The sequence below is a fragment of the Camelina sativa genome, chromosome 11 (genome assembly GCF_030686135.1).
Source record: "Camelina sativa cultivar CO46 ecotype springtype chromosome 11, ASM3068613v1".
Classification (NCBI taxonomy): Eukaryota; Viridiplantae; Streptophyta; class Magnoliopsida; order Brassicales; family Brassicaceae; genus Camelina; species Camelina sativa.
In genome coordinates this window covers 50904168-50915419 of record NC_141890.1, presented here as the reverse complement: position 1 = coordinate 50915419, position 11252 = coordinate 50904168, and the positions used below count along the sequence as shown (strand labels likewise).

Genomic DNA, 11252 nt, shown 5'->3' with positions numbered 1-11252 from the left:
AAATTGAAAATAAACTCCGATGCCGGGAATCGAACCCGGGTCTCCTGGGTGAAAGCCAGATATCCTAACCGCTGGACGACATCGGATTTGATGTTATAGTGTCATATTAATACTTCCTTGATACTTGTTGTTTTCTATGTTTTAATGGTCCCAAAACTGAACACGAGACGCCGACAAAAATAAATTGGGCACCAAAAATATGTATGAGGGTATTATTGACAATTTGACCATCACAAGAAGAGCCTAAAGGCTAATCTTAAGTTAGTAAAGTAACCGGCTTAGCCGTAATTACCGTGTGAGAATAAGGGTAGAAAGGGAATTAAAGAGAAGTCATCATCGTTTTCCATTTTTCTTATTTTAAGCGCCTCGGTGGCTATCTCTCACTCCGTTCGCGTCCTCCTCTTTAAGGGAACCTCCCTCTTCTACGCCCAAAACAACAAACTACTAATTCGTATTCTCTCCTCATTTCTTCTTACGGCTTTGCATCGAAGAAACTGATCCGCTTGTGGAATCAACAACAACAACAACAAAGATGTGGCGCTGCGTCTCTCGTGGCTTTCGAGCTCCTTCTTCAAAGACCTCTTCACTCTTTGATGGCGTCTCTGGATCTCGCTTTCCCAGATTCTTCTCCACCGGTTCCGTACGATCTCTCTTCCTTCTCCTTCCGTTTATTTCAATTTCCCTATTCGATCTTATGTAATTCATGATTCATAGTTTTGTCCGCCATCAAAATTAAAATGCGTTACTAGTAGTAGTCGAGCAAATTCTGAGAATCGGAGCCTTGGTTGATTTTGATCGATTCGGTTTGTGGTTTTGTTTATTTGTGTTACCTATTGAGCAGACCGATACGAAATCCTCTTACACGATAGTGGATCACACCTACGATGCGGTTGTTGTGGGAGCTGGTGGTGCTGGACTTAGGGCGGCGATTGGGTTATCGGAGCATGGCTTTAACACGGCTTGCATTACTAAGCTATTCCCCACCAGGTCACATACTGTCGCTGCTCAGGTATTGTTTTGTTACGATCCTCTGTCTATGATTCGATTTTAAATGGAGTTTGGTTTCTTTGAGATTTGAGTTTTATGATTTGGAAAAAAAACTGTTGTGAAGGGTGGTATTAATGCTGCACTGGGAAATATGTCCGAAGATGACTGGAGATGGCACATGTATGACACTGTCAAAGGAAGTGACTGGCTAGGTAATCTTGTTCTTTGTTTCTTTCTATTTCTTTCTTTTAGTGAATTGCTTTTGCTCGTTCACTTGTTGAGTGCAATTACTGAGTTTCTTTTCTTTTGTGTAGGTGATCAAGATGCTATCCAGTATATGTGTAGAGAGGCACCAAAAGCAGTTATTGAACTTGAGAATTATGGTCTGCCGTTTTCTCGTACTGAAGAGGGGAAAATTTACCAGCGTGCATTTGGTGGTCAGAGTCTTGATTTTGGAAAAGGTGATTTGTCTGATCCCTTTCTTGTGTTGATGTTCTTTATGTACTTTGTTTTAGTAGATCTCTCATGTTGGCTTTCTTATTATTCTACCATCAGGTGGTCAGGCCTATCGTTGTGCTTGTGCTGCGGATCGGACTGGGCATGCTCTGTTGCATACTCTCTATGGACAAGCCATGAAGCATAACACCCAGTTCTTTGTTGAATACTTTGCCTTGGATTTGCTCATGGCTAGTGATGGTAAGTCTCTCACAGTTCCTTCTGTTAGTATTTGCCTATTTGGTGTTAGGGGGATGTCTGGTAATGGTTTTATGAGGTTATGAGGTTGGTTTGATAGCTCTTATTGATCAATTTTGGACTTAAGGGGTAGTGACTCTGTAGTTAATGCAACATTTTTCTATCTAATATGCAGGCAGTTGCCAGGGTGTAATTGCACTAAACATGGAAGATGGAACATTGCATCGTTTCCGCTCTGCACAAACAATTTTGGCCACTGGGGTGAGCTAGTTGTTTTTATATGATACAAAATTTTCCCAATAGTGAAAATATATACTCACCTAATGAGTAATGGCTGCTGTTTTTCCAGGGGTACGGCAGAGCCTACTTCTCTGCAACCTCAGCACATACTTGCACAGGTGATGGAAATGCCATGGTTGCACGGGCCGGTCTTCCACTCCAGGTTTCTCACCTGTTTCGCTTTGATTAAAAATGGTGTACGAGGTATTGTTCTGTTATTTGTATGTACTAATAATCTTATTGACTGATAAATGCAGGACTTGGAGTTTGTTCAATTCCATCCAACTGGTATATATGGGGCCGGATGTCTCATCACTGAAGGTTAGTATCTCTTCTTCACATACTCGAATTTGTCTGCAAACATAAGATTTAATGTTTTTAACAATTACATCTTTGGTGCTTGCACTATATACGATCGCAGGATCTCGAGGTGAAGGTGGTATCCTGAGAAACAGTGAAGGTGAACGTTTTATGGAACGATATGCTCCTACAGCCAAGGATCTTGCATCAAGAGATGTTGTCTCCAGATCCATGACTATGGAAATCAGGGAAGGTCGTGGTGTAGGTATGTTCCACTGAAAACTACTTTTTTTTTCTTTTTCGGAGCGAACTCTCATACATCTTTATCCGTGCTTTCAATCTGTGATACGTCTAGTTTGATTTTCACCCTGAAAAACTTTTGCTGTTTTCTTCCAGGACCGCATAAGGATCATATCTATCTGCATTTGAATCATCTTCCTCCAGAAGTTCTAAAAGAAAGGCTTCCTGGAATCTCTGAGACCGCTGCCATCTTTGCTGGTGTTGATGTTACCAAAGAGCCAATTCCAGTCTTACCCACGGTTCATTATAACATGGGTGGTATCCCGACAAACTACCACGGCGAGGTAAGAATAGAAAACGTCTTAAGAGAAACTTCACTAAACTTTTGGTGTAGTAAAGTACTAGGAGCCTATCAGTTAAAGCAATTCTTTTAATTATGCAGGTAGTTACCATCAAAGGTGATGATCCTGATGCAGTGATTCCTGGGCTAATGGCTGCTGGAGAGGCAGCTTGTGCATCTGTTCATGGCGCCAACAGGCTTGGTGCAAATTCACTGCTCGACATCGTCGTGTTTGGTCGTGCCTGTGCAAATAGAGTTGCAGAGATAAGCAAGCCAGGCTAGTCTTTTTGAGGGTCTCGAGATTGCTATTATTATTTTTTTTTTAAAAAGATAATTCTCGACTGATGTTATTTTCTTTTATGCGGATTGGTGCAGGGGAGAAACAGAAACCTCTTGAGAAGGACGCGGGTGAGAAGACTATTGCATGGCTGGACAGGTTGAGAAACTCAAACGGTTCGCTTCCTACTTCAACTATTAGATTGAACATGCAGAGAGTTATGCAGAACAACGCAGCTGTCTTCCGCACACAAGAAACATTGGAAGAAGGTAATAAAAATATCTAACCTTGTTCTACATTCATTCAAAGCTCTCGCCTGCAACTGCACGCCATTTTCTTACCATATTTTCCCATGAAATACTCACAGGTTGTCAGTTGATTGACAAGGCGTGGGAAAGTTTTGGGGACGTCCAGGTGAAAGATCGGAGTTTGATATGGTAAAAAGACAGACTTTACATGGGATTGATTATTATACTATTCGAAAAACTTTTTTTTTTTTTTTAACTCTTTGTTCATCCTGGAAACTATGAATGGATGCAGGAACTCTGATTTGATAGAGACATTGGAACTGGAGAACCTTTTGATAAACGCATCCATAACAATGCATTCAGCGGAAGCAAGAAAGGAAAGCAGAGGAGCACATGCCCGGGAAGATTTCACGGTTTGATTCCTTCCTCTGCCCTTCCACATTGATTGATTTCCCGTAATGATAAAACCACAATATATAGTATTAACGTAATAAATGTATTGCAGAAAAGAGAGGATGGAGAATGGATGAAGCATACGTTGGGATATTGGGAAGATGAGAAAGTGAGATTGGATTATAGGCCTGTTCACATGGACACTCTCGACGATGAGATTGACACTTTCCCTCCTAAAGCTCGTGTCTATTGATTGAGCAAGGCCATGCTTTTTATTTTGTCTGTCGACGGAAAAATAATAATCAGGAACCAAGAAAAGGGGATTAGGAGAAGACAAAGGAGTTTGCTATTTATGAGCTGATGGAACACAAAGGAGTGTTCTGGAACTGGATTTTACGTTTTTACACCAGAAACGATGAAATAAATTGATTTTATAAAGAACCTGCTTTTAGTTCCTTAAACTGTTACATTCTTTGTTACTTGTTATTATTAAGCCTTGGCTCACATTCCTTGGTGAACCATACTCAATATCTGGATGCAAATATTTATTGTTGTTCGTTTAGTAATAATTAGGAACTCATCTGGATACAATATTTGGATAAAAAAATTGAATTTCTAAATGAGATTTTTTAGAGAATTTGGATAGGGAAAGTTATCCATAAATTGTAAAAATCAAAAATATCCCTATTTTAATTAAATAATTGCAAAATATTTTTTTCTCAATTGTTATATACATACAACTCTAACATTTCAATTCTTCACCCACCAATTTGCAAAATCTCATTTTTCTCTAAAACCACAAAATCTCGTTTTCCCGCCAAAACCGCAAAATTACATTTTTCCGCCAAAACTACATAATTTTGTTTTCCCGCCAAAACCGCAAAATTACGTTTTCCCGACAAAACTGCAAAGTTATGTTTCCCGCCAAACTCGCAAATCTCGTTTTTCCGCCAAAACCGCAAAATCTCGTTTTCCCGCCAAATCTGCACAATCTCGTTTTCCCGCCAAAACCGCAAAAATTTGTTTTCCCGTAAAAACTGCAAAATCTCGTTTTCCCGCTAAAACCGCTAAATCTCGTTTTCCCGTAAAACTGCAAAAACTCATTTTCCCACCAAACTTGCAAAATCTTGTTTTCCCGCCAAAACCGCAAAATCTCTTTTTCCGCCAAACCGCAAAATTACGTTTTCCACAAAAAAAAATGCAAAATTTTATTTTTTCGCCAAATTCGTAAAGTCTTGTTTTCCCGCCAAAACTGCAAAATTTGTTTTTCTACCAAAAACACAAAATCTCATTTTTAAATATTTATTTAATATATATGAAAATAAGGAAAGAAAACATAAGTAAATTTAAACCACTAAAACATATTCAATATAAAATAAATGGCTTTTTGGTATTTTACATATATTATATCTAGATACATATATCAAATTACAAAACAAACATAATTGAATCGAGATACAATTTATGGACACATGAACCAATAACACAAACGAACATTATCTACATGTTGCGTCTAGATACTGCGTCTTGATATTATATCCAGATATTTTGTCTAGTTCACCAAAAGAAGAGAGGCCTTGGTGATGTTCTTTGTTTTATTTTCTGAAAAGTTATGTTTGAATTGTGTATCTATCATAAACTATTTTGAGATGATCATAGCTGTATCAATAACTGTCAGAGCACGAGGTCCCATTTTGTCTCTTTTTGATGTTTCTTTTAGGTAAATCCGGATCAGAGAAGACATTTTTAGGCTAGCTCTATATAGCATACAAGTTGTTTCTTCATCTTTTGGTCAACAGCTTTAATTGATTATAGAGGATCAAATATTTGCGGATCTGAAGGAATTATAGATTGGCCAGGTCGTCGTTGCTAGATGCTAGAATGTGTTGTAGTAGAAAATGTGAGTCATTTATAATGCCTCTCTCTCAACAAAAAAAAAAAAAAAAAAAAAACCCTACGCTTGAGGGGGAAGGAAGAAATCATACATAGAACTCATTAATTAGAGTAAAAAAAACGTAATTCTAGTTATATATGTAAGTAAAATGATTTTTACCCAAAGGCAAGACACAATGTAAGAACTGAGAGAGAGAGATATGCACGTGAGAAGTGGTGGGTCAGCAAAGTGAAGGCAGGGAGTGACATTTTTGAAGCGGAGACAACGTTTGCAACCAAAAAGAGAGATAGATTGATTAGTCCAGGAGTTGAGACTGAGAGAGATTACAAAACATAACTACGTATTTTCTATCAATTCACTTTAAAAAAAAACTTAAAAGAGCTAGTAAACAAATGTTTCTTGCTAAAAACAAAAATACTTAACCAACAACAGAAAAAAACTGACGTTTATTTGATATTTTGATTCTTTAGACAAGTGTACTGGATTCAAATTTTCCAATTATATATATGTGAGAAGATTATAAACAAAGAAAAAAAAAATTGTCTTCTTCTTTTTTTGGGATAAATTAATTACATATGTTGGATGGAAGCTTTGTATAAAACTGATAGAGGTAGCCTCTCTGCTTCTCGTTGTGGAAAGGATGGATGGATGGGTCCAACAACAACAGTTAAAAACGGGCCTACCAGCGGATCCCTTTTCCGTGTCTACATATATTGGGCTGATATTGTCTATAATATGATTGTGTGTCCATGATATAAAATGTTTAATAAATAATATAACAGACAAGTAATTAGCATATATCATTTACTATATCTCTATCTATTTAAATGAATTTATATGGAGAGGGGTAGGTGAGTCTCCACCTCAGGGTCAGAGCAGTTTGTGTTGTGATGACATGAGATGAGAGAGAGAGAGAGACTCTACTACATACAAATACAACAGCGTGAGATGATGTCAGCGTCGACGGTGGTGAACCCCACGACCCCACCTGTTGTTGGGTCCCCCGAAAAGAGCGGGGCATTTGAGCGAGTTTCATCTTCTTTTACCCAACTAAATTACTACAAGAGAACTTTATTATATAGTACATACATATCTGCTTAATATTTATGTATTCACATATATTTATATAAGTTTTGAGTTTTAAACAAAGAAAATGGAGTAGTTAATAATCTCAAAATTGACAAGGAAAAGAAGTCGGGGTTTATTGCTCACCACCAAAAGAAATGTAAAAAAAAAACATTTTGCTTTAATATTTGAGTATGCGAGAGTGTCACCGTCACGTGAATATTACAAATTACAATGGAGACGTTAATTATATGCACTATATGAAGTTATTAGGAACATCCTTCTTCGGTGATTGCAAGTCATATATCGTCTATTTATCAATGGTGCATACAGTCATACACCATCATATTTTATTTTTGGTTCTGCCAGTCAATTTTTTTTATTTTTTTTAACTAAGGTTTATCGCTTTTTTAAGCAAACCAATGAAATTAACAGCATTTGACACACACATGAGTTATTTCCACATATTTTTAAATCAGGTAAGCATATATATAGAATACATACAAATTATTACTTATATTCTAAGTTTTAACCCGCGGTACACCGCAAAACTATATTTTTAAAAATAAAATAAAAATATAATTTTTTAATAGATTAACTATATATATAACTAATATTTTGTAAATTTTAAATATATATCCCCTTATATCTATATATTATATAGATTTACTGATTTAAAAATTTAGATTTGCCGGTTTAAATTGTTAAATTCAGAATATAACATGTGATATACCATAGTACTGTTTGTTTATTTTACATAATCGTAATTTAATAAACTTAATTAGATATACTTAATATTCAAACGTCGATGATGTTAACAAAATAATGAACTGATGATTTACTAACAGTTATTAAAATAATTTTTAATTTATATTAATACCCAAACTCATCTCGCTAGATATCCAAACACCATTTTTATTTTTTGCTTAAGTACAACATGCACGTTTTTCAAAATCCAAATATCGAAAATGTAAAAAAATATAGTACCAAAAATCTTGCTAATCAAATATACGTTATCTTTAAAATATCTTAATTTTAGAATTGTTTACATATAATTCAGAAATAAGTTATGAAATATGATAATTTTTTTTATTTTTCCTTTTTTTTGCATATAAAATGGACAAATATGTATTGACGTAAAGATTAATTTGGGATTTGCACGTACATTTTTATTGTTAGCATTAAATATTGTAATGAATTAAGGATATATTTTAAAAAATATTTAGGAATTTTACAAAACAAATATTTAATGAGATATTGTAATTAGTCGTTGATTGATTAAAGAGATATTTTAGAAATTTTGTTCTGCACAAAATCTTGGGTTTAAATTTAATTTTATAAATTAAAATTAAAAATATTTATTATCAATGACATGCTTGTAAATAAGTGCAAATTTCATAATTTATTTTATAAATGTCTCCAAAAATGTATATATAGATATAATTAACAATTTTAATTCTCTATTATCTAAACCAAACAAAAAAAACTAATGTGGAAATAAACTGCATGTAATCAATATCTTTGCCTCCCTAAAATAAAACCATGTGCAAATAAATCTGATCACACACACTATTAGAACAGATGTTTAGTATTATTACCGTTACGAAATATCGTATCTTATACTACTACTAGTACGGTAGTCCAAAAAAAAAAAAAAAAAATACTACTACTAGTACTAGTTAGTAATGTATATCATCAGACCGTCACTTTAATGAAACGTTGATCCACTTTCTAGGGCTGACCTCTCTCTCTCTCTTCTAAAATCCAAAGTTTGAGACCCTCGCCGTTTCTCTCTCTCTCTCTCCCCTCTCCCCTCTCCCCTCTCCCCTCTGCGTCATCGTTTTCTTCGTTTTCCTCAGTGACGCGAATCATCATCTGCAAGTGTGGCAGTGGCCGGGTGGGTTTAGATAGATCTGGAGGGAGGGGATTTGAATGGCTTACATGTGCACTACTGATAGTGGCAATCTTATGGCTATCGCTCAACAAGTCATCAAACAGAAGCAGCAACAAGAGCAACAACAACAGCAACATCATCATCATCAAGACCATCAGCTTTTTGGTATCAACCCTTTGTCTCTTAACCCATGGCCCAACAACACTTCCCTCGGTTTTGGTCTCTCCGGTTCTGCTTTTCCCGACCCTTTTCAAGTTACCGCCGGCGGAGATTCCAACGATCCTGCCTTTCCGTTTCCTTCTTTAGACCACCACCACGCTACTACCACCGGAGGTGGGTTTAGACTCTCTGATTTCGGCGGTGGATCCGACGGCGCCGAGTTTGAGTCCGACGAGTGGATGGAGACTCTTATTACCGGTGGAGACTCCGTCGCGGCTACTGCTACGGATTACGCAATCTACGGTCCTGATCCATTCGCTACATACCCGAGTCGACTCAGTTCAGATCTAAACAACCGAGTCATCGATACGTCGAGTCCACTTCCTCCGCCGACCCTGTGGCCTCCTTCTTCGCCATTATCGATTCCTCCTCATGAGACAACAACAACAACAACAACAGCCACAGAAGATCTAGAGACTAACGACTCCGACTTCGACCTGGAACCACCTCTCCTCAAAGCCATCTACAACTGTGCTCGGATCTCAGACTCTGACCCGAACGAAGCTTCAAAGTCCCTCGTTCAGATCCGTGAATCTGTATCGGAGCTAGGTGATCCCACTGAGCGAGTTGGCTTTTACTTCGCGGAGGCTCTCTCCAACAGACTATCTCCTGATTATTCGCCGTCTCCGACGACGTCTTCGTCTACGGAGGATTTAATCTTATCTTACAAAACCCTAAACGACGCTTGTCCTTACTCCAAATTCGCGCATTTGACGGCGAATCAAGCGATTCTAGAAGCGACGGAGGATTCAAACAAGATTCACATCGTCGATTTTGGGATCGTGCAAGGTATCCAATGGCCTGCTCTACTCCAAGCTCTAGCCACTCGTTCTTCTGGTAAACCCACTCAAATCCGGGTCTCCGGTATACCCGCTCCATCCCTCGGTGAATCTCCTGAACCGTCGCTAATCGCCACCGGGAACCGCCTCCGTGATTTCGCCAAGGTTCTGGATCTGAATTTCGAGTTCGTCCCAATTCTCGCTCCCATACATTTACTAAACGGGTCAAGTTTCCGGGTCGACCCGGATGAGGCTCTTGCCGTTAATTTCATGCTTCAGCTCTACAAATTACTCGAGGAGACGCCGACGATCGTTGACACCGCGCTGCGGCTCGCCAAATCGTTGAACCCGAGGGTCGTCACTCTCGGTGAGTACGAGGTGAGCTTAAACCGGGTCGGTTTTGCTAACCGGGTTAAAAACGCGATTCAATTCTATTCAGCGGTTTTCGAATCCCTCGAACCGAACCTGGGGCGTCATTCGGAAGAGAGAGTGAGAGTGGAGCGAGTACTGTTCGGACGGAGAATCTCGGGTTTGATCGGACCGGAGAAAACCGGAATTCATAGAGAAAGAATGGAGGAGAAAGAGCAATGGCGGGTATTAATGGAGAATGCCGGTTTTGAATCGGTTAAGCTGAGTAATTACGCAGTGAGCCAAGCCAAGATTCTGTTATGGAATTACAACTACAGCAGTTTGTATTCAATCGTTGAGTCTAAGCCAGGCTTCGTCTCTTTGGCCTGGAATGATTTGCCTCTCCTTACTCTTTCTTCTTGGCGATAACCAAACCGAACCGATCCGGTTTCTTTTTCTTTTTTTTTTAGTTTTATTTTGTTTCCGAATGTTATTCAATTGTTAATATACGCCATGGGTTTGCTTTATAGTGTGTTTTTGCTTTTAGTTTCGATGTTGAATTGTTTCAGGGGTAGGTTTTGAATTTCTCTGAATCTAATGTGTGTATTTATTTTTTAACATATTTGGATTTGTGAAGTAGGTTGTTGAAAGCTGTTCTTAGTCGTGTTGTTCATATCTCTTTAGATAAGTAAACTGGTTCTGGTCATCTGTTTGAGATGTAACTACTACTATTTCGCAAGCTTAGGCAGGTGAGAAAGCCAATAATATTTGTAGTTACGCTTTCATCTGTAATTTTGCTTAAATGGGATATGAAATCTAGTTTTGATATATGAATCTATCTCTACAAGACTACAACTATATTAAGTATGTGAATATGGTACTACAACCTATGAAGCTAAAATATGTGAATACGTACAAAGGTATAACGAATACAAATTATGTTTTCTAAGTGTTATTTTCTTTTGTTTCTTGGTTAAACATAAAATGTCAAAGTTCCCACATTTGCTCTATTTGAGTCTTTCAGTGTCAGTCTCACTCACAGTACTACTGATCTTTCTTTTTTTTTCTTGTTGAGTGTGCCAATATGATGACGTACGCCACATACACGTCATCCACTCCATCATCTTTAACGGTCAAGTGGTTCCCACAACTCTTTCCTCTGGATGTCCTGGCCGACGTGTTCCGGCCCAACTTACTTGGCCCATTTAAGATTTTTGATGGCCCAAATTTGTAAAAGAGGTCTTTTTTCATAGAAATCTGAACCCGTCGCAGCGCTCAACACGTTTCGCAGTTCTG

General features: G+C 37.8%; 2 protein-coding genes and 1 non-coding gene across 3 annotated transcripts; 2 read left to right on the top strand and 1 right to left on the bottom strand.

Annotated features, from left to right (window-relative positions):
- Positions 1 to 14: 14 nt before the first annotated feature.
- On the bottom strand, positions 15 to 86 carry TRNAE-UUC (transfer RNA glutamic acid (anticodon UUC)). Its single transcript has one exon. It is a non-coding gene; the product is annotated as a tRNA-Glu (tRNA).
- Positions 87 to 225: 139 nt separating this feature from the next.
- Positions 226 to 4285, top strand: LOC104727355 (succinate dehydrogenase [ubiquinone] flavoprotein subunit 1, mitochondrial). Its single transcript, XM_087471168.1, has 15 exons — positions 226 to 640; positions 842 to 1009; positions 1112 to 1199; positions 1302 to 1448; positions 1543 to 1683; positions 1856 to 1941; positions 2030 to 2122; positions 2217 to 2280; positions 2381 to 2524; positions 2656 to 2843; positions 2942 to 3116; positions 3215 to 3385; positions 3484 to 3553; positions 3657 to 3777; positions 3870 to 4285. Exons 1-15 carry the CDS (start codon positions 533 to 535, stop codon positions 4008 to 4010), a joined length of 1905 nt encoding a protein of 634 aa, XP_087327294.1. The 5' UTR covers positions 226 to 532; the 3' UTR covers positions 4011 to 4285.
- Positions 4286 to 8296: 4011 nt separating this feature from the next.
- LOC109125039 (scarecrow-like protein 4) lies at positions 8297 to 10606 on the top strand. The gene has a single exon (XM_019232156.2). The coding sequence runs from the start codon at positions 8649 to 8651 to the stop codon at positions 10383 to 10385; it is 1737 nt and encodes a 578-aa protein (XP_019087701.2). The 5' UTR covers positions 8297 to 8648; the 3' UTR covers positions 10386 to 10606.
- Positions 10607 to 11252: the final 646 nt, after the last annotated feature.

Bases quoted from the DNA above. Each gene is read 5' to 3' on its own strand.
- LOC104727355 (XM_087471168.1), top strand. From the start codon at position 533: ATGTGGCGCTGCGTCTCTCGTGGCTTTCGAGCTCCTTCTTCAAAGACC. The intron at 1,010-1,111 runs GTATTGTTTTGT...ACTGTTGTGAAG, and splicing joins CACATACTGTCGCTGCTCAG to GGTGGTATTAATGCTGCACT. The intron at 2,123-2,216 runs GTTTCTCACCTG...TGATAAATGCAG, and splicing joins GGGCCGGTCTTCCACTCCAG to GACTTGGAGTTTGTTCAATT.
- LOC109125039 (XM_019232156.2), top strand. From the start codon at position 8,649: ATGGCTTACATGTGCACTACTGATAGTGGCAATCTTATGGCTATCGCT.